The sequence below is a fragment of the Erpetoichthys calabaricus genome, chromosome 8, assembly GCF_900747795.2.
Source record: "Erpetoichthys calabaricus chromosome 8, fErpCal1.3, whole genome shotgun sequence".
In the NCBI taxonomy this organism is placed as follows: Eukaryota; Metazoa; Chordata; class Cladistia; order Polypteriformes; family Polypteridae; genus Erpetoichthys; species Erpetoichthys calabaricus.
In genome coordinates this window covers 77003645-77031483 of record NC_041401.2, presented here as the reverse complement: position 1 = coordinate 77031483, position 27839 = coordinate 77003645, and the positions used below count along the sequence as shown (strand labels likewise).

Genomic DNA, 27839 nt, shown 5'->3' with positions numbered 1-27839 from the left:
TGGTTTTAGAAGTTACATAATTGGTTCAATGTAGATCACCTTTCTGTGGTTTCAGTTGATTGTAGTATAAATGCACCTTTTCTTGAAGGTCCAACAGGTGGTAAGTCAATGTGGTGAAAACCTACACAATGAAGACAAAAGAACACTCCCGTCAAGTGGAAAATAATATTGAAAAGCACAAATCAAGAGGATAGAGACAAGAAAATATCCAAGTCACTGAATATCCCAGTAGTTAAATCCATCATTAAGAAATGGAAAGAGTATGGCACAGCTGTAAATGTGCCTGGAGCAGGCTTTCCACAAAAAATCGTGACCATATAAGAAGTAGACTACTGAGGGAGGCCACCAAGAGACCAAAGAGAATTCTGATGGAGTTACTAGCAGCATTAGATAAGATTGGAGAGACTGTGAAGACAATAGCTTTAGCTAAAGTGTTTCACCAGCTGCAGCTCTATGAGAGCATGGCGAAGAGCAGAAAGCACAAGTCAGATGGAGGAAGGTTCTATGGTTTGATGAGATCAAAACTGAGACTAAAAAAACACTGTTTTGTATAAACCACATACTGCACATTATCAAAAACACACCATCCCACTGTGAAACATAGTGGTGGCAACATCATGCTGTGGGTACACAGGCCTTGGAAGGCTTATAAGGGTAAAAAGAATGGATCAAAACACAAGAAAATCCTGAAAGCAAACTTGATTCAGCCTGTGACTAACTGCATCTTCAGAAAAGATTTTATTTCTAGCAAAACAACAAGCGCAAAGATAAGCCAAAATTACATATTAAAGGCCTAAAAACAACAATGTAAATGTCTTGGAGAGGCTGAGTCTGAGTCCAGACCTCAATCCAATTGAGACATTGTGGCTGGAATTGAAAAAGGCTGTTCACTCACAATCCCTATGCACCCCGACAGAATGTGTGCAGTTTTGCAAAGAAAAAGGAGGAAAAATGCAGTGCGCAGATGTGCAAAGCTGAAAGAGACTTGTGCACATCGACTTAAGGCTGTCATGCTGCCAAAGGTTCATCTACTAAACACTGACTTGAAAGAGGTGAGCACTTATGCATATCAATTATTTTGTGTTTTTTATGTGTAATTAATTTAGACCACTTTGCAGAGATCTAATTTTCATTTCAACATTAAGGAGTTTTTTTTTTCCCTGTGGATCATTGTCAAAAAAGCTAATTCAAATCTACTATATTTTAATTTTGCATAGTAATAAAATTTGGAAACTTCCAAGGAGCTGAATACTTTTTATTGACACTACACTCTGCACTCTGAAAATCTGCAGGCTAAGGTAGTCATTTGGAATTGATTTGATTATAGCTGCAATATGGACCCTCATGCCACAAATATTACAAGAGCAGGAGGCTTCAGAACTTGAAACAACAGGAGGGCCCTATAAACCAACTAATGTACCTCATACTCACTTATTACCTCACATCTTAGTGTGAAATACTTTGGCAGGGTTCTGGGTATGTAATTTGTAAGACAAATGAGTGGTGATTTCACTTTCATGCTGGGAGCTCACACAATAAAAAAAGGTGACAATTTGCCATGCAGCAGTTTTGAGCCACTATGTTAGGCTCACACATTGACCATCCTGAGTTGCTCTGCTTGTATCTGTACATGTGACAGACATCTGTGCTGAACCTCTGCTAATGATTAGGAGGTTCAGGGGCTTTTTAGCACAGACTGAGTCTGAATAATTGGGCTTCTTTGGCTCTTGGCTGCCTGTGTAGCATCACAGAAGCAGATGGCTGTAAGATGTAGGTGTGGCGATTTAGTCGGATTCTCACATTAGGGATAGCATTTGAAGCTCAAGGGATGTTTCCCATTCTCCATGCCTTAATCAGACAAATAGAAAACTCCCACTGGAGCTATGAACTTTTCTTGTCAATGATTAAAATTATTATTTTGCACCTAGGAGAGGGGCTTAAACTGACTAGTACAAATGAACTGCATAAAAATACTGTACTTTACCAGCGATGCAGGAGAAGCCAGTGTCCTTGTGGGACTGTCAACATATGGCAGAGGCTAACATGTAATCTTCTATACCCTAACTTCTGTAGCTGGGTGTCTCGTTAATGGAGCTGTCTCTGTCCTCTTTGGCAGAACATCCTGAGGTCACTGCCATTGCTTACAAATAAATGTTAAGATGGATTTCCAGATGCTTGTAAAGTTGCAGGAAAGCACATTGCTTCATCAAATAGTTCCCACATGTGAAGTAAGACTACAAATCTCCAACATTCTGGTCACTAGTTGTCCCTTCATAGACAGGTGTTTTGCCAGATCAAACAAAACAAGACTTTTCCACAGTAAAAGGCGCTCCAGCGGTCATGGAGGGGGTGACATGTCCTGTCACTAAATAAGCAAATATCTCATTTTTAAGTTATTTACAACCCACTGAGCAGTACTCTTAAGTTGTTACAAAGATCAACATGGCTGGATATGTTAAAAAGTACTTGCCGACAAATATGATTTATTAATCTCTGCCTACATCTTGCATATGGGCTAAAAGTGACCACACCTTCCATTCATGCAAACATTGATGCTTCTTGAAATTAAGCATTTTAGAATTCATAAGTTGGGAAAATTTTGTAAATAAGACAGAGTGGTGCATGTCTTTTTATTTGAGAGTCTGCAGCCAGCATTTTCATAACTTTCATTCTGTATACAGTCATTCATACATCCATTTTATGAATACAGTGCCACATAGAGGTGGAGTTGTCACACACGTGAGTTTGGGAAACATCTTAAAGGCCTTAAGAATAGCACTACCACGCCAGACCAGGAGGTGGCAAGCTGCACTAACTCTCTTTCTCAATCTTCTGCAGACCAACCACGGGAAATCCCGCTAGGTCCTGGCGTCTGTGATGATTTCAGTTATGTTTTTTTAAGTGATGATGTCACTTCCGGTTCCGGGGTGGGTTGGGTTTAGGGGAGGGGGAGTTGTTATTGGGCTTGCGCCATAGATTATGTCACTTTCCGGTGCCAGTGATGACGTCACTTCCAGTCCAGAGGATGTCACTTCTGGTTCCGGACCCAATGATGTCACTTCCAGCCCCGGGCATCTTTTCCTGTTATATTCAGTTCTGTTGTGGAATCGAACCTGTGATCATCTCGATCAATTTAAAACCCATTTGCAGCCAAGGCACAATATATAGGTGGTGGCCCCAAACTTTTTATGTCTATGGTCTGTTTTGTGACAGAGTTTACAGTATTCTGGCAGCATCAGACACCAGACAGGAAATAATCCGTTACAGGGTATACTGTCTGACAGCCAACCAATTTAGATTCATCTATCTACTTACCCTGCAAATCTTTGGGATGTGTGACAAGAAGCCTACATATCCCCCATGGACATGGGCAATCAATACATATTCAAGGTTCAGACCAGGATAGGAACCTAAGACTCTGGAGCTATAAGGTGGTAGTGCTAACCTTTGCTAAAGAAAGGCTTTCTCTTTTCTTTCTTCTAGCACTTGGAAAAACAACTTCTGAATTTAATTGCAAGCTAGTTAGGATGAAAAAGCAAAAATTCAAAAGTCATCTCCTAAGGGCTTGAGCGTCTGCTGTACTCTGAGAACATTGTAACCTCCAAAAATTTTACAGGTTCCTTCAGAATCCAAAAACCTGAATCCCAATTAATTTTGAACTGCATGTTTCATTTATCCATCTGACTTGTCACAGAGGACAGCCGAGTCTTCCTTTGACTTTCATTGAAATTCTAGATTGTTACCCAGTATGAATCCATTTACCCTTTCTTTGGTGCACATTCTGATATGTCCATGCAAAATCCATAAGAAATTTTGACCCAGGAGAGATAAAGTTTGTCATTTTCTTGGTCTAGAGTCATACCTCTTTTGAGTTTCCTGACTGTCCAAGAGGAGCACTTGTGCTTCCATGACTTCTAAGATGGTACCTGGTACAGTGTACCTAATGTCACCTTATTGATTAACATAATGAGACACAGTTGTTCCACCTGAATAAGTCCCTCATTATATCTAGAATATGTTTTCTTTGGAAACACTATGTGAGTCCTGCACTGTTCATCTAACGTGCTAATGTGAGACATTCTATTACTTGTCACATTAAATATTAACTGTGGACTTCATATGTGACCATATGTTGTGCCACAGAGTAGCTGAAACAAGTTTCTTTTGACACCTTGTTCAAAGTAAAGTTGATTCATCTATCTGTAACCTGTCAGTGGATTGTTGTTTCTTCTGAAACTTTCTTTGACACCTACTTGACCAAAAAGTTGTGTTCTTTGACTTCCACAATGAGACTTGGTTTGTCCACCTGCTGTCCTTAGACATTTTTATTTTAAGTATGATTTTTCCCAGAACTTTCAAATGACCTGTTAGAAGGAATGTTTGCCCTTAAATGGAGAAAGCACTGGCTGCCTGCTGGTATGCGTGATCCTCCTTTTTAGCTGAGCATGGAAGGCAGATTTTGATTTTTTCACACCAAAGCTGCCTGCATTCCTAGCGGTCCGGCTTCTATGAGTTGCTGGCTCACAAAGAACCCAGACATGAGGAAGTGCAATAATTCATTGTGGAGGAATGAGACTGAGCAGAGCACAGCCATACTTTTCCCGGGAGGCAGGATGTAAGCAGCTGCTGGCTTATTGAAAGGAAGAGGAACTGTTAGGAACACTAACAGCGGCAGAGTGGAGTCACATTGTGGTGATGAATAAGAGGACTGTGGCATGTAGGAAAAGCACAAGCATCTGAGGCAAACACAGCAGATTTGCAGGTTATATAGAGCAGCAGGTGGTTTTGATTGAATTTGAATGGAGTTTGGGGGCACAAAGTTGGTGAAGAGCCCCCATTAGAGCGTAGCCCCAGCGATATAAGCTGTGAAAACAGGAGCTGTCCATGGTGGCTACTGAAGAGACCACAGGAATGAACTGGCAGCTATCTATCTTCCCAAAGTTGTCTGCACTGAGTTAAGAGATAGTGGCTGTCAGGGAGGAGTGAGGCAGACAATTCTGATTTAATGCTGAGCATAATGTTCGTATTTTTTAGCACTGTTATTTCTGTTTGCTTTCCTACTTTTGATAAGACAAGGTTGTCCTGGCACCTACTGTGTTCCTATATGCAATATTATCTTCCCAGAAGTGGCTTCTTATACACAGGTTTCAAGAACACCAAGTATACCACTTCAAATGCCAGACAGGGACTTGTGAAGAATGATACCATTTTGATGTCAGATGCCTTTGTTGCTTCTTTGCGGAATGCAGGGGACAAGGCATCTTTCACAGCCAATGGTGGTATGTGGGTGGAGAACTTCAGTCTCCACTATTCATCCAAAACATTTCCATATTTTGCTTTGTCTCATTTGTGTCTGGCTGCAGCTTGCAGTCTCTTTGATGCCTTCAGTAATGATTTATATTTTCGGATTAAAATTAATCCATCCAAGGAGGAGATTTCAAATTCCATCTGGGCTGAAAGTTCCTTTTGAGCCAGCATGTAGAATTTTACTTCTCTTGCAGCCTTTAATGTAGGCCACAGTTCTTTTCCTAATGCAGTTACTGTAGTCATCATATAGCAGATTGCTCAAAAATAAAGAGGGAGATGTGCGAGGAGGCGATATACTGTAGAAAACAGAGTGAGCAGGCAGGCAGGCAAATAAAAGTAATGTACAAGAGCAGCGTTTGGGGGTGGCAAGTGGAGCAACCACCTCAGGCCCCACGCCTAAGGGGGCCCCATTTTTGAGGTCCGTGTGTCCCGTTCAAGTGGATTTGTCAAGTTATATTCTCTAGTTATGTTTTGATAAAGTCTGTGTGTTATCTTGCAAAAATTTAGCTGAATACTGTATTGAGAATGTTGACATTATTTTTATTAAATTTGTGCGCAAGTTTATACAGCCCACACATACTGGTAACAGCGTTTGACGTAACCAGCCCAGCGTGGGGTTGGTCAGCCCTAGGCCCTGCACACCCCTAAGGCCACCTCTGGGAAGGCATGACGGTGGCTTTGTTCTGATTCTAAAAAATCCACTTTCATATTTCATACAGAAGACTGCTTTTTACCCTTATCCCATCTTAAGGCCCACTGCATATGTGCCACACGGAAAACTATTTTTTTCTTCTTTGTACTCATATAAGTTTTGCTGAATCCACATATCATTTAGTTGTTATCTTGATTTGTTCACTAGTACTCACAGTAATCTGCTACCAAAAATGTTTCTTCACATGTTGTCTCCTTTGGGGTTCAACAGGGGTCAGTACTCAGTCCAGCTGATTTTTTTGATTTCCATAATACCTATAGGTAAAATCTTATGTCAGCACAAAGTGTCTTCTCATTGCTTTCTAGATGACACAAAGATCTATTTCCAGAACATTCCTGATTGTAAATCTGGGATCATCACAGGCCTGCAAATGATTGGATCCTGGATGAGGGAAGACTATTTGACATTGTTGTGGGTGCTCCATATCAGATAAAAAAAAATATCTGCTTACACTCATGTTACTGTGAATGACCAGGTGATTATAGATATAAACCTAGGTGATACGTTTGACCCCATTCTGCACCCACATTATCTTCAGAACCTTTTTACTTCATCAATGTCTGCTGTCTTCAGTCTGCCTCCATTAATTTCCTGACTGTCCTGTGGATATAAAGCTGTCTACAGTGGATCATCGAACCATTGGTCCGCCACTTTGGAACAAACTGCCACAGTCTGTGCAGAGCTCACCATTATTGATTGTTTTTAAAAAGTGATTGCAGGCTTATTTCTTTTAATGCACTTTTAGAGATAGTCATTCATTTATTGATTCTATGATTTGAATTTTAATATTCAATTTGTGTTAAGTGTTTCACTTATTTATTTTTTATATTATGATGTAGAGCATCTAAAAATAACATTGTTTATACTGTGTGCTATATAAATAAAATGCATCATTGTTATTATTTTCTTTCAATTGAGAAGCATATTGTAAACATTGTTTTTCTTACTATATAGATAAAGTATATAGAAAAGTTCGTTCAACCTTCCATTTTCAGTAAATTTAGGTGGTGCATTGGTAGTGTTGCTTCACTACAGTAAGGGGACCAGGGTTCATGTCCCAACTCCTCCATGTGTGGAGTTTGCATGTTCTCTCCATGTCATGTGTAGGTTGCCTCCCATTGTCCAAGGACATGCAGGTTAGGTGAATTGGTGATGCTAAACTCTGTCTAGTGTGTGTGACCTTGGTCTGGATTAAGTGGGTTAGAAAATGACATGACATTTTAAGTAAATTTGACATCTGCAATATTCAAAAGCTGATCTAATCAATCCATTTTCAGCCTGCAGTCAATTCGAATGGCTGCACAAAAAATCTTTGCTAAAACTAGGAAGGGTGACAATATATGTAACTCCTGTTATTACAGTATATCTCTACACTGGATTCCAGTTTAGTTGTAAAAACCTCCTTCTAATACTTATAGCTGTTAAGGTCATTAGTTTTATTTATATAAAAGATCTTACATCGAGTGGCATTGTTAGGGGCTTTAGCCCCTATATTCGAGAGTTCCCCCCCTCTACCTATTCATTGCACATATGCCTGCAGCCCTTGATCTCCTATAGGCTAACCCTGATTTCTCCCTTTTACCATTTTGATAATGGCTGCTGACAGTGTGAAAATGTCAAGGGGTAAGTCAGGAGTAGGAGCTGAGCCTCATATAAGTGCAGAAGCTTGCAATTCCCCTGCTTACATCTATAGTCCAGAGCATAGCCTGCAATCAGAAGATGCAGGCTTTCTTGCATATCTAACTACAAGCTAATCTACTGTTGGAGGCTGGGCTTATAGCTACAGGGCCAACAAATTTTAGAATGATCTGCTTACTATAATGCAAGGCGTACCCAGCATTTAAAACAACACTTGAGTCATTACTTGAGTCTAGCATATTCTTGGTAGAGTTGATAAATAGGCTGTTCATACTGTAAAATATAGCGTAACGCATATGTGTCACCCTCCAAGTTCTTCCCAGGTACGTGATACCAACCTGGACTGAGAGGGGACGCTTCTGCTAACTGTCTTGTCCTTTTCTTCCTCCGGAGTACAGAGAAACTGCCCAGTGAGGGCAACTGACTTCGCCCTTTCTTTTGCCTGTGCTATAAGAACTGGACTGTTTGGAAGGAGGCAGAATTTCTACCCAGAGCGACCAGAGCTAAGCAGCTCTGGGACATTCAGAAGACAGACAAGAAATCCTGATTAATTCCAGCCACTTTATTCCTGTGGCAATACTTTTGTTTCCTTTTACTGTATACCACCTAGTGTTTGTTTTTGTTTTGAATTAGAAGTAAATGGGTATGGCCGAGATGGTGTCTCAAAAATGTTTTTTTTTTTTTTAATTCCTTCGAGGACCATAATAGCTACATCTTCAATAAAACTTGGGAAATGATCTGATGCTTTTTCATTTTCTATCTTTTCCCAATACGTGCTCTGCCACTTGATGTCTATGCAACTTTGATCAAACTATTTCTCCTGAACATCAAGGAATACATTAGATTGGTTGGAAACATCAACAATGACAACACAGTACAGACCCTCATATTCTACATTTTATAGGATGATGGTGTGGGGAGCTGGAGTGGAGTAGTGATTTCAGATCACTCCAATTTACTAATTTTTTAAGTATATTGGAATCACTTAATATTTATTTATTTTTTTCAAGAATACTATTCATTGTAGATTTTTTATTCTGCGTATTCGCAGTTAGTATGATTTTCCTGGTATAGCTAAAGTAAAATTAGTGATCTAATCTATGGATCCTTTCTTAGTCTATTATTATACTTGTTGTGCTACCCAATTAAGAGAGGTTGAAATTAAAGTAATCAATGTAGAGCTCTGCATTAACATTTGCAGAGTACCATCTATTGGAATGTAATGCAGTAATAAAATGCATTGCATTTGTCATTACAGCAGATGACACATTACAAACATTTGTAGTAATATGATGCATTACAACAAATGTTTGTGATGTGCCATCTGTTGGAATGATAAATGCAATGTGTATGTCCTTGCTTTATACAAATTGGCATGGCTTTCGCAAAAAAATCAGTGTTAATATTTGTGATGTGCCATCTGTTGGAATGACAAATCCAATGTGTTTTATTTCTACAAATGTGTATGATGCACCATCTGTTGGAATGACAAATGTGATGCATATGTCTCCGATATAAGCTATTTGGTATAGGATTTGTAAAAGCAGTGTTAATGTTTGTGATGTGCCATCTGCTGGAATGGCAAATGCAATGCATTGTATTACTATAAATGTTTGTGATGCACCATCTGTTTAAATGACTTAGACATAGCAACTGGAGAGACACACAGACACTTATCCTTTTATTATGGCGCCTATTTAAATAAATGCATGTAATATGCACATACATTTAGCATTTCTCCCTTAATGTTTCCTTTTTTTACTGTATATGTGTAAGTGCCCAGAGCCTAGGTTTATAGAAGAACACTATATAAATTGAATATCTGTTGGTGAGGGAGATTAAAAATTTTCATTGCTCTATTCTCATATATGAATTAAGAAACTAATGTTTTGCTCCATTGCAGCCATATGTCATTTAGAAGGCTGTGGTTTCATACCATCAAACATTTTTGAGACAGGACACTCCACTTTTGTTGCACCACATATTTGTATGTCAATCAGGAATGTTCTGTTTCAGCCAGTTCTCTTCATTGTACTCACATGTGTACCACAGGAAGCATCACATTTGTCATGACACTACGGTTGTGTCAATCCAGTGGTTCCATTTTTATAGTCTTCATCCTATGTGGCAGCCAAGACAATCCACTTTTACCTGTTTAATGCATAGCTGCCCATTTGAAGGCATTTTTCCTATATCATAATAAAAATAATACATCACACAAATGCTCCATTCCATGTTTTTAATTGCCACAGGTTCTTTGAAGCTTTTTACCAATCTTACCAAAAGTGTGTCACATAGATTTAGAGCCTGTGGGTTTCCTTAAAGCACAGAATTTGCCCTTTGATTAGAACACATGTACAACACCAGCTTGTAACAGAGGGTTGGAATTGTAAACCATTTCATCTTTGTACCATATATAATTTTAATGCCTGGTTTGTTTCCCAGTTTGAAGTTATGATACCAAGGACCTGACACGCTAAAACGATTCCTTCTAATCTGTAATGAAGTTCCAAGCATTACAGATAATGCAAGTTAGAGTAAAAGGAAATACAAGCCTGGGAACATCATTAATCTCCACAATTTGTTAAAGGCACTGCTCCCCTTGGGAAACAGAGAGAAGTATTGGCTTTCTGTCCCAGGTGTCCACTAAAATAAGTCTTTCTTATTCCATTTTCTCCCTCTGCCTTTATGATTCAGTCTTATCTGTATTTGCTAATTTAAAAAATGCACATTTGCATTCCAGACCCACAACAGCATTAAAACAAAATGTACTAAGACATTTCTTCACTCTCTACTTATTTAATGAATTATTTTTTAGGATGAACTTAGCTGAAATGCAATATACCATCACCCTGTTTAACCCCCTCTGGAACTGAATTTTCTCCCACCAGACTCTCTCTGATGTCTGGAGGCTGCTTTGAGGGGGATCTAAATAAGTCCTTGATGGCAAAACGAGATAAAGAGCAGTGCCGGAAAGCATATACAACATCTTGAGAGAGAAACTAATGTGAATTAGAATAGAATCTGCCTAAATATTACACAGAAAAGGAATTAGGGAAGCTTATCACAAAGCTTTTCATTTGCAACATTAAGATAACACTTAATTGTGGCTGTACCAGTGTGTGGTAATATTTGAAAGAATTTTAAACATTGTTATAAAAAAATCACAATTCAAGGAATCATTTCATCATATTACATCTCATTTTAAGGTGTATTGCAGATAATGCAAACAGCACCTACTGCAATAGTCATATCGCCCACAAGTCACTTGTACTCCAGATCACATTTTATGCTGCTTGAGGAAGTTAAATGTAAATGTTTTTTAAAAAAAGTCTTTTAACTGGAAGTGAATAGAAGTGGAAAGGAATTATGTAAGGTTAGCTCTATAAGCATAGATGTGAACAAATAAGTACTCAATATTTACATTTCAATAAAAAAAACTCATGGCTGCATTATCTGTACATTACTATTGTACAGAACAGACATTATCAACTTGAGACTATAAGGTTGGGCGGCACGGTGACGCAGTGGGTAGCGCTGCTGCCTCGCAGTTGGGAGATCTGGGGACCTGGGTTCGCTTCCTGGGTCCTCCCTGCGTGGAGTTTGCATGTTCTCCCCGTGTCTGCGTGGGTTTCCTCTGGGCGCTCCGGTTTCCTCCCACAGTCCAAAGACATGCAGGTTAGGTGGATTGGCGATTCTAAATTGGCCCTAGTGTGTGCTTGGTGTGTGGGTGTGTTTGTGTGTGTCCTGCGGTGGGTTGGCACCCTGCCCGGGATTGGTTCCTGCCTTGTGCCCTGTGTTGGCTGGGATTGGCTCCAGCAGACCCCCGTGACCCTGTGTTCGGATTCAGCAGGTTGGAAAATGGATGGATGGATGGACTATAAGGTCTTTGAACTAATCAATTACATGGGAAAGGTACAGCTCCCTTAATTAATACAAATATAGTACTGGTTTAGAAAGGAAACTGCAGTTGATATGTGGGTAGAAGACAAGGATTGCACTGTGGTGTATAATATCTGCACTGCACAAAGAAGCTGATTGTGCCACAAATAGCAAGGATGGAGCAGAACTGCAGCTTGTGACATGCTGAAACAATTGCTTTGCTTTAAAATGTACAACAAAGACTGAGTTGGGGTTACAATTTATCTGTGCCTGAAGAACAAAGTCAGTCATAGTCTATCCCGCTATATCCTAACACAGGATCACAGGGGTCTGCTGGAGCCAATCCCAGCCAACACAGGGCGCAAGGCAGGAACATATCCCAGGCAGGGCACCAGCCCACCGCAGGGCACACACACACGCACACACTATGGACAATTTAGGATCACCAATGCACCTAACCTGCATGTCTTTGGACTATGGGAGGAAATCACAGACATGGGGAGAACATGCAAACTCCACGCAGGGAGGACCCAGGAAGCGAACCCAGGTCTCCTTACTGCGAGGCAGCAGCACAACCACTGCACCACTGTGCCGCCCTCTGAAGAGCAGACTGAAATTAAAATCTTTATAATTAGTGTCACCTTTGGTATTCCCCCTTACACAACAAATCATTTTCTTTACTAGTTCTTAGTTATTTGGATAATTTTAATAAATCACTGTTTTTTACTTAGAAGTAAGCACATGTATTCTCTGCCTGCTGGGAATTACTGCCTGTTGGGCCTCTCGGTCAGTAGAAGGGTCAGAAATCAGGGAGCTACCCTTTGCAGATGTGCTCCTTTAAACCAAGAGCATCTCCAGGTGGTGGGGTAGCCATAGGGACGTCTCCATATCATTCCCTATAGCAGACCATAACATCCTTTTTATCCCACCTTCTTCTGTCTAGACACAGTGATTCTGAGTGCCTTCAGGAATTGTTGGGTGGATTTTCCAACAAAGCCTCTGCAGTCAACCTCTAGGTAGATGTCATCCATTTTGCTTCTGTGCATGTCATGGACAGTTTACTGTAGTTTTCCTTCTTCCTCTCAATATCTGCCTGCATACCTTACTCCCATGGGACCACTGCACTGCCAGAGGTGGATCAAAGGACAATATTAGGTCATGGGTAAGTTGTGATGATTTAACATGGGAATTTCAGCTGTTGGTCCAGGTTCATGCTCATATTCCACTTGCACCCAGCTGTCAGGAAAAACCATTCCTTCTGGATGATGTTTTCTGCCCTGGCTCCTTGCCTGATGAAGTGTATTCACCATTAGGATGTTGACAGTGCCATGCGGTGGGCTGGCGCCCTGCCCAGGGTTTGTTTCCTGCCTTGTGCCCTGTGTTGGCTGGGATTGGATCCAGCAGACCCCCGTGACCTGTAGTTAGGATATAGCGGGTTGGATAATGGATGGATGTTGACAGGCTAGGCTTATTCACTTCACATCCGCTTTCCACCAATACTTCTGCATTATTTTGCAGCACCATGATGCCATCGACACCAGCTCTGGGTCAAAGCTCTCTTGCAGTCTAAAAGAATGTGCTGCAAGCTTGGGTTCTGGGCATCACAGAGATGGCAGTTCTTCTTTGATCCAGATGAAGATGGGACTTGGGAAAGTGTTGTATGTGGACCTAATGAGGAAGCCCAGTCTTGCCTGTGGAGTCTCCCACACGTCAGCCCATGTTGTAGCACTGCTGGTGACTGCTTCCCAATTTTTCCCCCTCCCTTGTTGCAATTTGTTTACAGCTTACAGCATCCTCCATTCTGGTCAGTTCTAAAGCCACCAACTCTTCCATCTCCCTCTTTGTGGCTTTGACCACATCCTGTGAACTGGTTAGATGGGGAAATAAATGCAGTTGCTTTCCCCTTTCTTGCAGTAACGTTAATTGTGAGTTCATCCAAATCTTGGGCATTTTGCATTTAGTGGGTAGCTGAGTGATTTGTTATTGTTACTATAGTTGAGAAACAGTAGATTGTACTCACTGCACTAAATACTTGTTGGTGTGGTTATTATTTTTTTTGGGAAGGAGGGATCCTTTTATAATTAAAAAATAATTTTAAAAACTTTCATATTTTTAAATTATAAACACTTACATTATATAATAATACAATATTTATCCTGGTCTAAAGCAGCTGATAATTTTATCTTGACACTTTAAGAGAGACTTTAATTCTTTATATGGTACTTCTTTTAAAAATGTCATGTTTAAGAAATCTGAACAACATTTACTCATAGACTACTTCATTTAGTTGCTTACACTTGTGACCTCGCTCTTTCTGCCTAAGGCTTGGGACCAGAGGTGAAGCTGAGGAGACAGATTGACCAATTCAAAAGTTTTATCAAAGGTCTTAGTTGTAGTGGTGTTAGTCTGCACCTAATCCAACCTTGTGACTTTTGGTACAATTCCCAAATTTAATAAAAAAGGTTAACAAAAAGCTAAACATCCCACAATCTGTACAGCTTCTAAAATGTTTTTACTTTGTCATGTTTTTCAGGTCAGTTTTATTCCACCATAGACTTTAGCAAATGTTTTGCTGCATTTAGGGTAGTCTGGTTGTTCACTACTCGTTAAAATATCTTAAATGTCATCTTATCAGCTCAGAAATGTGATGGATTTTATTAACATGACCTAACTTCACAGAAATAAAAAAAAAGTTTCAAAATGTCACATTTTTATACAACTGTTACAGATTTTTGAATACAACCATATGCTTCTGGTCAGTTTTGACCCACCGTATTCTTTAGTGGATTTTACTCTTCATTTAGGGTAGTTTCTTTGTTTACAAACCCACACGGACATGTAAAGGTAATGTAAAGCGACCTAACTTTACAAAAAGCAAAAAACTTTTCAGATGTCACATTTTTCTTTATAACGTCTACAAACTTTGGGTCATGTCCATGTTCTTTGGGTTAATTTTGACCCACCATTGTCTTGACTTTCCAATTGGATATAAGGTGCTTTCATTGTTCTCAACTCATAAGACATCCTAAAAGGTATCTTTTATTAAAATTACGATCATTGGTACTACAGTTTAATAAACATAAAATAGCTTTCGGGGTAAAAATGTGAGATCAGAATTGGAACAAAAAGATCCAGAAGGCACTGCATTGGTACACACATACACAAAAAAAAGAGAAGCATTTGGAAAGGATAAAAATCATAATTCTAGACATTAAAAAAGCAAACTGCCTGCATGTTTGTTCGGTATACTTTCATTCTATTTACATATCATTGAAAAATCAGAATCTTCAAATGTCAGCTCTCTATAGTTCAACAGTGTTATTAATATATAAATTAATTCTTTGGAACTACTGTTGAAGGATGAAGCAGAACTTTTTTTGTAACACTTAAAATGTGGACCTTCACAAATACACTTTATTCTCTTTCTGTGCTGAAACAAGATGCTGTTATATTACTTTGTTACTGAAAATTGAACTTTGTCTGTTAATGATTGTTTCTTTGCTTAAGAACTACCCAAATGGTTGGATAATTAGTTTAAAGTGTAAAGGTGCTGCAGCATGTAAACCTCAGGTATTGTTTGGCTATGCCTGTTTTTGCTGCTATGTATAATGCAGAACTATCACTATAATGCACAAATTGTTTCCTAAGCTGTGAATAAGTTATACAATCATGCTTTGATGTTGGCTCCCAATTATGGTGTCAAAAGAGTGAGTTAAAACAGCTCATTTTGGAAATATGATTCTATTTTCATGAACCTTGGATTATGCCATAGTGTTATATAACCTTAGGGACAAGACAGCGACATCAAGAGAGAAAGCGATGTCACAGACAGAGATATGTCAGAGAAAGATATACCAATTTATCTGGAAGTTGGAGAATGCAACTCATGTATCAGCCTGATTGCTGAATCTAAAAACATTCTCTTTTGATGTTTTTTTGTGAATCTTGAGAGTTTTCAAAGCACCAAAGTCCCAAACAGTTCCAGAAATGTCCACTAGTGGGGGGGAACACCATCAGAAACCCAGGGTAGTAACACAGAGGGCCACAAAGAATCTTCATAAATAAAAGATTTATTTAAAAAAAAAAGACTGTTACACAGCGAAACTCTGAACACCATAACAAGCACAGCAGGGAATGACGGTAGAGGCAAGGCAAACATGCCCTAAACACAAATCCAGCAAACAAAGTCAAAAAATAGAGCACAGGTCAAAAAGTTTAGAAATTCACAAAATAATCAAAAGCACAGAGAATCACAGAAGAAAACTAATCACACCCAAGCACATTCAAATGAACCACAAGGAACTCTGGGTTGTTCCTGCATTTATGTGTTTGTGGACAGTCCCTTACAGTGAAAGGCAGGTGGCTGCACCGCTTGGGGGAACCACCCACAAAACACATGGAACATTATAGAACACACATGGATATAAAGAAATTAAATAATCAATACTGTTAACATACACAATCAACAAAATAGACATAAAAAACATCCAAATCCCAATCAGGATAGGACCCCTGACTGAAACAAAACAATTGCTGTTATTAATTCAGTAAGTTTTCTAACACTACTGTATATCTTGACTTTGCTATATTTTCTTCTACTGCTATTCTATTTTAATAAATCCTACTTTGCTTTTAAATTTGTATACTTTGTTTTTCATCTCTAGAGTGACTGAAGTAATAAGGAAAATACAGGGCACCTAGGGCAAGAGGATTGCTACTATGTTTCCAACAGGGTTTTTCAGATTGAGGGGTGTGCCCCAATAGAGTGAGCCTCACAGTAATCGGTTGGTAAGTGGTTTTAACCAAGTGTGTTTAGGTTATTCTCGGAGATCAAGGTGTGTCAGCCTTTCTGTTTGTAGGTTATTCTTAGACATCAAGGCAGCCTTAGGTCTAGGTTATATCTGGGGACACCTGTGTGTCCTCATAGGTGGTGCAGTGGTAGTGCTGCTGTTTTGCAGTAAGGCGACTGTGGAAGATTGTGGGTTTGCTTTCCGGTTCCTCCCTGTGTGGATAGCGATTTGAGTACTAAGAAAAGCGCTATATAAATGTAATGAATTTTTTTTTTTTTTTCAGGCCATAGCTATTGGGACCCCATGTGGAGTACTGAGGAGAGATAGACTGTGCAAGCATTAATCATAATCAGTATTTGTGCGGATTGAGTCAGTTGAGTGTGTGTGTGTGTGTGTGAATTTAGGATGTGAGAGTACACCAGTCCAATAAGGAACTTGATGAGTTCCACTCGTCCCAAGATAATACATTAGTCAAACAGTTCCTCTGAGAAAATAAAGGCTACCTGACTTTCTCATCCAATTGCAGCCACACAGCATCTAGCGAAGGGCTTGTGAGTATCCAAACACTTACCTTACCCACCTCATCATAAAGCCTGTTTCTAGAGTTAATGCTGAGCATAGTGGTCTAATTACTGTATATACTCACATATAAGTCTGGTCTTGAAACCCAAAAAATTGGCCATAAAATCAGACCCCGACTTATACACCCGTTCAAAAATGCGACATTTAATATTTTTTTTTACATCTTCTTGCTTCCTTCAATCTCGCACCAGTTTCTCTGATACATCGAATTTTGTTGCAGCAGCACAGTTACCAGTTTCTTTCGCTACTTCAACAATGTTTAATTCAAAACCAGCTTCATATTTTCTTCTGCTTGAACGCTCCATCGTAGATAAGGGATGCTCTTAAGATAAAGGTGTATGAGGGTGTGAAATACAATAAACACAAAACAGTGCAAACGTCGCTTCAGAATAGTTTGGATATTACCGTGTAGCCACGTAGGCACAATAAAGAGAGAGAGAGAGAGAGAGAGAGAGAGAGACAGAGAGGTTAGGGACACACGCTAATACAGCGTATTGCTGCACCCACATTGAAAAAAAAGGCAGTGTGCTCGGTGGTTACTCTCTCAGGTGGGGGTTAGCATATCATAATCCCTTGTACCAATAGCATGAGTTTTCCGCAATCAACTTATACGACTGACATTATAAAATACCAGAAATTATATGGTAAAATCAAGTCCTGACTTATCCGCGAGTATATATGGTAAGTTTAACATTGATTTTTCAGCCTCCTGCACAAGCTTTGGCTCCTGCTGGATAATGTAATGACATTCCACACCTTAATAGTCCGTTTCCATCATTAAAGTCTAACTCTTCCAAATCATGATTGGGACATCACTGTTACTGAACTTCTCCATCAATCACCTTCTATGAGGTGAATAAATACGGCAGCTTGATTCAGGATGAAGCCTACGGAAGCGTATTAGGCCTGCTTTATTTTGACATTCAGTTTTGCTAGAATATGCAGAAATGGTCCAGACAAATACAGTATGCATAACATTTAGGTAAGAAAATTGCATGAAGCTGCCTAAGGCAACTTTCCAAGCCAACCTAAAATCATCACAAGTCTTAGAAGCATAGTCTGAAATTAAAAATGCTAAGAAGAAGTGCGATTGCAACTGTGAGGTGTCATTTTATTCTGAATTTCTCAATGAAGCTGAATAATCTTGCTGTCATCAGTATGCTACAAGAAATACAGTACTCCTCATTTTTGGAACGTAACACGTTGTTAGTAAAATTGCGTTTTCCTTGTTATGTAAAGTACATCCACATTAAACTAAAGGTACATCTGTGATTCTAAGACCACCAGGAATATGCAACAGTGTAACATTTCCAAAAACCTACAGCCATCCGCAAACTACTGTACATATCAACAACCATTATGGCTCTTAAAGTATACCTTGTCAAATAGTGAAGAAAGCTGCATTTTCATTTCCAAGTCAGGAAAATTTGTTGAAAAGCATAGTACCAGTAACAGACTGCATGTACAATCTCATAAATAATGTTTTATTTCATATTTTATGGATCAAGTTATAACTGCAGTGTCTCCAAAATAGTTTGTTGTGGGTGTGGGAGTGAGCATGAGGGAGTCTTATGATGGATGGACTGGCACCCTGTCTAGGGTTGGTTCCTGTTATGAGCCCAGTGCCCCCCACATGCTCCATGCTATTGTGATCCTACATCAGATTAAACAGGTTTTAGAATGTATGTTATATGACTGGATGGAAGTGGATTGTATGTTTTTGTCCCATGAGGCACTGGAACACTTAATAAAGGCTTAACATTCCATTATAGTTAACCATAGTGCTGAGGAACCCCAACACACATGCACATTTATTTAAGGTGCTACAGTTTAATTAAGTGGCCTTTTCCAATATGGGGATGCAAATAACTGAAACATTCAAAACATCCTAAAGATATGCATGATCAATTAACCAACAACAACCAGTTGGCTCAGTTTGAATGAGTGTAACTGTCCATGTCAGGTTTGATTCTTACCTTCTGTCAGTTGTTACTGGAATATGTTTTGGGTCCCAGTATCTTATCCCACTATATGTGTGTAATGAATAAAAGAATTTAAGTGGAACTGGTGCTGAACATATATGACAAGGTGAGAGTGTTACTTTGGATGCCAAATTCATTAGTCCTTGTTTTTTATTAAGCAAAAATACTATGCTCAGCATAGCTGCAGCTCTGCGTTCCACTTGGTGACACTACAGACTCATAGATCCAGTGTGTTTGGTTCAAATCCTGTGGCTGAATGTTGTCTGTATGGATTCTGCAAGTTCTTCTTGTGTCTGTGTGGTTTTCTTTCTTGGGTGCTCCGGTCTTCCTCCCATATCTCCAAACACATGGAACTTAGGTTGATGGGTAGTTCTAAACTGAGTGAGTGGGCCTTATGAAGGACTGTTCAGGACTGTTTTCTGCTTAGCATTCAATGCTGCCAGGATAGGCTTTGGCCTGCCATGAACCTGAAATGAATTAAGCAGGTATGAGAATGTGATCACAAAATAAAATATAGCAGTAAATCCCAAACAGTCGTCGCATAATATAGTTTGCGTTCCTTTCTTTAATCTATTGGAATAATGATATATTTTCTATTTAAAACACCCTGTTTTAAAATGCATAACTCATTCAAACACATAAGACACGACAAACAGACAATTAAAGCAGGCAATTGATATAATTATTGTACAGATGTCTCCATTTACTTGAGCAGGGCATTTTCATAAGACTGTGATTTTTCAATGCTTAGAAATTACATGGATGTCTTGTAACATCGTTCATTATCATTGAGACATTCTGACTGGGGTGCCAAAGTTCACTGGTACACTCTCTTAATTTAATGCCTCATTATAAATTGCATTCAAAACTTGTTCTATATGTTGCTTTCAAGTCCAGGTAGTAATGCCTTTGATTGCACCCTTCTTTTCATAGCCAACCTAGTCCCATTTCACTCACTATTTTAACATTATTACATTATGATATTAATTCTCAAAAATAAGGTAAATTATAGACACCTTCAGCATAAACCTTCCTATCTCCTTGCATAAATTCTGTACTACCTTGCAGGATATTTCACATCTACACATCTGAGCACACAGCACCTCCTGCTGCTGAAGCAAGGAACCTACATGAAGATGTGCTTGAGTGTTAGTGCTCTGTGGTTAGGAGAAAGAATCACGAATGCACATTGAGGATTCTTCATTCTTCATGGTCTAACCTCAAATGGGCACATTGTCTGTGTGTTCAAAATTATACCTTAACATTGTCATTGTAGAGTCACACGGGCTTTTAAACTGAAACCCTTTACAGTCAGCTCAAGGCACTATAAAGTCATGTCTCAAGGGAGCCATCTGCATCATGGAAAATCTTCACTGCAGGAGGCAACTAAATGAATAAACCCCACAGAAAACAACCACAAAGGGACTTAAATCCAAACGTCTGGCTGACGCTGTACTGTCCTGGCTGGTCCAGAAAGCTTCAGGCCAAGATCTGTGGAAGGAAAATTGTTAGCAGGCCTCAACTTGGCCGGCGTTCCCCACAGCCCCACAAACCTGAATACCCAGCTGCAGTCGGCGCAGATCTGTGCCAGGGTCTGATTGAAGACTCAGGCAGACAGTGCCAAAACACACAAGCTTTGGAATGCCTGGACTGAAAACACTTTTCTCAAAATGTTTTGCAGAGTGACCATAAAAGGATGAGCAATTTGCTTAAGAACACATACGCACACTGAACCACAGACCTCAAACTGACTTACAGGGAACCTAAACATCTAATCAATAAAGACAGATGGCCATCACTTTTCTGCTGAGCATGAAGGCCAGCTGCTGCATACAAGAGCACAACCTGACAAGTCTGAATCTCCTGCATTGACTGATTGAGAGGCAGGCTTAAAGTCTAAGAAGCAGCTCTGCCTATAACTCCACCATCATGCACCTGCTTAGTAACAAAAAGATGCCTGGTTTTCTTTCTCCATGTTGTTTTAAACCATTATGATGCACGTCATGTGTATAGACACTTTTAAACCAGTGTGCTCGTTTCTAAAATGACTTTGGCAGGAAATGTGTGTTTTGTTAGACAGTGTGCGCCATCTGGTGGTCAGTTTGTGTTTCAGATCTGTGGTAGTCTAAAGTAAGAAATTATGTCTCCCACAACCCTAAAACTGAACGAAGTGGATTCAGAAAATGTTCAAGTGAAGTAGGATGGGTGACATATCACAAGTGGCATGTTTCATCTGCAAAAAAAAACAATGACTCCAGACCCATCACTGCCAGTATTTTCTCATGATTTCAATATACTTACAGGATTGCAGCACCGTTTTCATTATTTTATTTTACCTAATAGAAAAAAATGTATGTAAAAGATACCAAAACGCAGCCCAAGGCCATGAATTCAATCAAGAACCATTTGCAAATGAGTTAATCTGTATTTTATGCCAATTTGTGTCCCCAAGTGTCCATTCTAGATTAATTTTAATCAGTGATTTGATATTCTTCCTATACCCAATGGCACTTATTTAATATTAACTCTAATTGCCCATTTTGATGATTGCAATATGTAGTTTGCAACGGACCTACCTCATTCAACGCCCAGTCACATGCTGACAGATATTTGCCAGAATTAAAAGCACAATCACTATATTTATATATTTAACATACTCAAACTAATGTTTGAATAGATATATCAGGTACATGTTTGTCTGAACAGATTTATCTCTGACCTGGAATTTCACATATAACCCAAGAAGTGAAATCTAAAACTGTGCACATTTAATATACTAGCAATAACGACTTCATCCCTTTGTATGTTTCTGCTTTGTTCTGTATGCATTGTTCCTATGATCCTTTTGTAAAAATAATTGACCAATATCAGCTTTTATATTAGCATAGTTCTAAATTGACGGGATCAATTATATTCTATAACATGTATGTTTAGTTTCACTCTACAAACAGCATTTATTGCCAATAAAACTCTAGTACCTTCATTATACTGTAAATGGACGGGAGCAGTGGTTAACATCTGTGCCACACAGGTCCCAGGTTTGAAATTCCGCACAGTCACTGGACGTAGTTTGCAGTCTTTACTCAGTGCCCCCCGAATTCTCACTGGGTATAGACAAGAAACTTTGATTGGCACGACAACTTTCATCTGGCCACTGTGACTGAGTATGGATTTGTGGACGTGACTGGTCGCACTGGTGAGCTTTGCCACATCACCGGTGACACCGTACAGGTTTACAGAACTGATGGTTGAACTGACTGTAAATATAATTATTATCTTACCATCGTTACAATTCCAGTTTATGTAATTAATTAACGTAATTCAATTACAAAGGAAGAATATAATTATACGTTCTAAATCAGTTTAACAGAATCTTATCCTAGCAGCCCAGTCCATACCAGGGCAGTTACTTAATAATATCATTTAAATCATTACCTTAAAACCGCATTTACTTAAAATACAGATTGTGTTTGCATTGTTTTATTTGTGTTTCTGTGTTTTAAAGCATCGATTATCTAACCCCCTTTTTACACTACAGTGTCACGGAACTTAAGCTGACAAAAAACAATTTTGGAGCAACACCAGCCCACCGTACTACACTTTCTTCAAAGATATGTTTAAAAAAAATATAAAAATCACGTTTAGCGAATTTATAGCACGACGTGAACTCTTCGCGCTTTGATTGGACAGGCACTCTTCCACGCGCAGGCGCAGACTTTCACGGTACTTCCGGTTTCCCAGCGCGTTGTCTGACCTTTGTTACCTGCAGTGTTGGACAGAAGTCCCTTTTTTACTGCGTACTCCAGCATTTCAAATTTGACCTGCAACTGCAATTTTGGGAGTCTGTGGTATGGCGAATCGCAAGTCCTTCTCCGAAGTAAAAGAGACGGTCCTCGCAGCCCACAAAGACGTAGACCCGGAGGGTAAAGTTAAATTTTACGATAGCTGGGCTGATAATTATGAGCAGGTATCTCTCTCTCTTTCTCTCTCTGTAATTTTTCATTACTGGTGAATTACTGTTATCAGAATAATTTATTGAACAGGTATGCTCGCATACAAGGGAGTTGACATTTTCTGATGATTCTCCAAATATAGTTACATAACAGACATGCTCACATTTGACAGGTAAATAAACAACTGAAATAAATACAATGCAACATATTCATACAAAGTGCAATGCAGTGCAAGAAATACTGAAGTAAATACTTAGCTAAGCATTAGCTGTATGGAAGAAAATTGCAAGATATGCGTGCGCAGACTGAGCAAGGACCTCTGAATTAACCATTTGTGAGCTTGATGGCCCGTGGAAAGAAACGGTGCGTTTATCTGCTTAACACCTGGCAGATGGGAGAAGTTCAGAGAGGTTGTGGCCTGGATGTGAGACGTTGGTGATGATTTTTCCATGCCAAGTGATGCCAAGCTTAATGACTCTGGAATAATACAAGACCTGTAAGGTGGGAAGACTAATGGCATTTATCTTTTGGGCAGACCCAGTTATTTGTTGTAGCCTGTAGTTGTGTTTAGTTGCTGATTCAAACCACAACTGTAATGGATGAGCTTCGAACAGAGTAGATGATTAAACTAGAACTGAATCAGCAGCTGCTCTGGTAGATTGAACTCCCCCAGCAGGATGTATATCCGCTGCTGTGCCTGTTTAGTGGTGGAATCTATGTAGGTATTACATGTCAAGTCCCAGGTGATTCTATATCCCAGAAACTTGCAGCTTTCCACAACTGGCATATTATTGCTAAGTATGGAAAGGGGCCCCTCCTAAAGAGCACAGTTTTGAACACGTTTAGCTCAAGATTGTTCTGACCAAATCCAAAGAACCACCTGTTATTGTTACAGGAACTGGTAAGACAATGACAGATGGAGGTAGGGACAGACAGTTGGGTGATATTGTAGAATGGAGGAGTTCAGGGATGATTGTGTTAAACACTGAGCTGAATTTCACAAATCTAACACTTGCATAGGTCCCTGGGTTGTCACGTTCAAACCCCTTAATTATAATAATAATACATTGTATTTATATAATGCCTTTCCCATGCTCAATAACTTCATTATCCACTGAGCTGTTTGATTGGTAGGCATTCTGAAGGGGGTCCAACAGAGGACCTGTGATATCCTCCAGGTGACCTAACACTAGTTTCTCGAAGGTTTTCATGACCACAGATGTCAAAGCAACAGGCCTGTAATCATTCACTCCTGTTACGTGAGATTTTTTTGAAACATAAAGGAACTTTGCACAGCACTAATGATTTATCAGTGTAAAGACAAGGGCCAGTTGTCAGCACGGATTTTAAGCAGGAGCATAAGATACACCATCTGGACCTGCTCTTTTCTTGACATGTTGTCTCTTGAAGAGCCAGCACTGATCCTCTTCACAGATACTGTATTTATAGCAGATTGAATGGTAGAAGGTATGTGGGCGAAGGTTGCATTTGTTTGTATACTGGGAGGGCTGGAGCCAGAGTAGGGTGTGACCACAGGCTTATCAAACATACCTACAGTCACGTTGTCAGTCAGCTGATTGCTCTTTGTAGTGTGGGGGGGAATGATTTCCTGTAGTTGGTGATATCTAGCAGACCTTTCCACACAGATGCTTGGGCACTAGTTGGGAACTTTTTTTTCCAGTTTTTCAGAGTAGCTCTTTTTAGCTTGTCTGATTTCTTTTGTCAGTGTGTTCCTTGCCTGCCTTATTAGACAGCTAACTCAAGTTAAATCATTATAGACAATCTGAGTAACACTACAATTCTATGCTGTTTGCAGTAGTGTTTGTCAGATATTAACTGACTATCTGCAATGTATACTAGAAACACCTGCTAAACTAACTTGTTAATGTTTCAGTTAATCCTAAATGATATCCCAAATTGTAAAAGATAGAGAAGAGTAACATTTTACATCCAATGCAATGTGATATATATGAATTGTTACAAAAATATAGAGAAAGTGTAACTGTAAATTTACAGAGTGTCTCAAAAATGTGCACACACTATGGCTGCTATTTCATAAAATGTTTTGTTTTTGTTTTCCCTGGAAAATTACCAAGTACATAATTTAGTTGTTGTATAATAATGTAGTAAAATTAAGACACATTGATGGTGAAGAGGTTAGAGCAGGATCCAATGTCCTGGACCTGAATCCCTCACCCAGTTGATGTCGCTGTGAGGATTCTCCCTGCATCGGTGCTTTTCTGGGTATTTGAATTTCCCCTCCCACATTTCAAAAGACAAGCATGTTAGTTTTATCGGCGATTCCTTATTGACAATATATTAGTTGGGCTGGATGTTTGTATGGATGTTGTCATAGTTTGGTGCTTTGTCCAGGGTTGTTTTCTGCCTTCTGCTACCAAGATAGGTTAGAGCTGCCCATAAACTTGAATTGGATTAAGTGCATTTGTGAATCTTATACTGTTCTATCAATATACTGTTGCCCTTTTCAGTTAAGTGATTTGAAAACATCCAGCAAGGGATCAGTCCACCTTTTGCACACGTCTCTTCTTTTACTACTGTATATTTCTTCTTTCAGTGCAACCTCAGTATATTGTATCCATTTTTAGGACACCATGCATATGCACAATATTACGGGAGCATGGTTGCAAAATGATAAACACTGCTTCCTCTCCGATCCAAGTTCCTTGGTTCAGAATCTCCACCCAGTCATTGTCTATGTGGAGTCTGCACATGTTCCTTGTACTTTCTTGGATATGAACTAGTGAAATATGAAAGCTGGTGTGAGTTTTAGCGGGCCCTGAAATTAATCTAGTGCTGATTCCTGCCTTGTGTCTAGTTTTGCTGGGGTAAGCTTAGACTCACATGGCTTTGAATTGGATAAAGCAGGTTTGAGAATGTTATGTATATACATGACAGTCATTTGTATTAAGTATATCCTGTTTCACTTCTATGACCTTACATATCAGGGCATACAGTAACTAACAATCATTTGACCCTTACCAAGTCTTAAAATTAGACATAACTGTCCTCTGGTGACAGATTCCACATACATTTTATTGTGTCTTGTAGGTTCTTTTAACTAAGGAAAGATTAACTAGTTTTGTGTTCTGTTTGGTTTAAAGCTCATCACTTATGATGATCAGTTTTGTAACCTTGTCCAGTAGCACTTGTTCCTAAACAGTCCTCCAGACTGATGGTTACTTGAATATGTTGACCTTTTTTGTAACTTATTTTAAATAAATGCTTCAGCTAATCAAATAAATGCATATGTGATCCTTTTTATTCAACAGAAACGTGGGAGAGACAGTGGTTTGGTGGTTAGCAGTAGTGTTTCACAAATCATGTGTCTTCCCCTTCAAACCCCTCAACGGTTTAAGTGATAGTGTTTTGTGTGTGAGTGAGCCCAGTGATGAATTATCAACCTGTCCCATGCTAGCCCTTACTTTGCACCCAGTGCTGCCATTATGTGATCTGGCCCTTACAACTACGATTTGGATTATGTGGGTTTGAGAATGTTATGTTATGAAATCTATACACTGCTGTCAATATCAAAAAGTGATAAGCAAACATCCATCAAGGTCTCTGCTTGGGCTGTTGCACTCAACTGTTCAGTTGTTCAATACTTGTAAATAATTCAACATGCAGAAGCCATATGTAAAAAATTAAGTACACTCAATCAGTGCATTTACATGAGATTTAATAATCCAGTTAATCAAAGAAAAGCCATTATTTTGTTTAGATAAACTGGGTTAGCTTTAGCACGCATAGACTTCTGTGTGTGTAACCTGGTTATGTGGCATGTAAACCTTAAACTGGGACACAATTAAGGATTTCGTAGTCAGCGCATGTCTGTTGGACTCTGCTACCCTGTGCATGTGTTAGCTTCACACATTCTTCCAGATGCCACAATAAGTACCAGCATGCAGTCAGGTAAAAATAAACATGATAGCATGCTTAGTGTTCTGTGTATCTCAAGAAAAATGATGAATTGTTTTCAAACTAAAAAGGTTATTACATGCAACAGAAACCTGTAAATACCAAAACATCCGCATAAATACAGTAGGAAAGGTATGTCTAGTGTGCACTGCTGCAGTAATGAAGATTTAGTATACACCTCTCATATTATATGTTATAAAGCAGTCACCAACATACAGCCCAATTTTCCAATTGTGACAGTAAAAGTGTGTTTCTTTGCACATTTTTTGTATAATGTTTCTATTGCTTGAGCATGAGAGGGTAGGATGTCAGTGCCTGAACTGCATGGTCAAAGCCCCCCTTATGTTATTGTAGGATACCACAGTTCAATGCTTAGTGACTTCCACATTTCCCCTGAAATGAATGACAATTGCCGCATAGTCAACAGTGCTTGGGGGCTAATGTGTCTTTTGTCCTTGCACTTGATCACATTCATTTTGCATTTTTGCCACAGATCTACTCTCACACCATGGTGAACTTTCAGGTGATGGAATTCACCACACACAACAGTTCGGTCATACAGTGCCAAATGCATCATTTTAACTTCCATGTCAATGTCTGATGACCAATTCACATTGTTATAACTATTGCTCGATTCAACTAATGGTGCAGTTTCAGTTTCTTTTAAAGTTGACTCTATAGCTTCTTGTTTCCACACCATTGTGTTTTGATTTAAGGCTCTGCCCACTCATGAATACTAAGGTTTTACCTTTAAGTGACAAAACTCATATATATATATGCAGCTGGAGATCCACAAAGGGAGAAAAATGAATCACATATCATAAAGTAGTTTTTATTCCTGAGCTTTCAACCCCTGCCAGGGGTCTTCATCAGAGGATAATGCTTAGACTTGCCTTTGATTCTTGTAAGTCTAAGCATTATCCTCTGATGAAGACCCCTGGCAGGGGTTGAAAGCTCAGGAATAAAAACTACTTTATGATACGTGATTAATTTTTCTCTCCTTGTGAATCTCCAGCTGCAAATATGCAAACCGTATCACAAACCTTCTCTTATATAT

General features: G+C 39.2%; 2 protein-coding genes across 2 annotated transcripts in view; one reads left to right on the top strand and one right to left on the bottom strand.

The window, feature by feature from the left end:
* Positions 1-27839, bottom strand: part of cct6a (chaperonin containing TCP1, subunit 6A (zeta 1)) — a 679017-nt gene that overhangs the window by 279790 nt on the left and 371388 nt on the right. The window lies entirely within an intron of this gene.
* The window catches only part of mettl27 (methyltransferase like 27), a 29276-nt gene continuing 24076 nt past the window's right edge, over positions 22640-27839 (top strand). Inside the window, exon 1 of the mRNA XM_028806847.2 lies at positions 22640-22860. Within this exon, the coding sequence (XP_028662680.1) occupies positions 22744-22860 (117 nt within the window). The 5' untranslated portion in view covers positions 22640-22743. The remainder of the gene's footprint in view (positions 22861-27839) is intronic.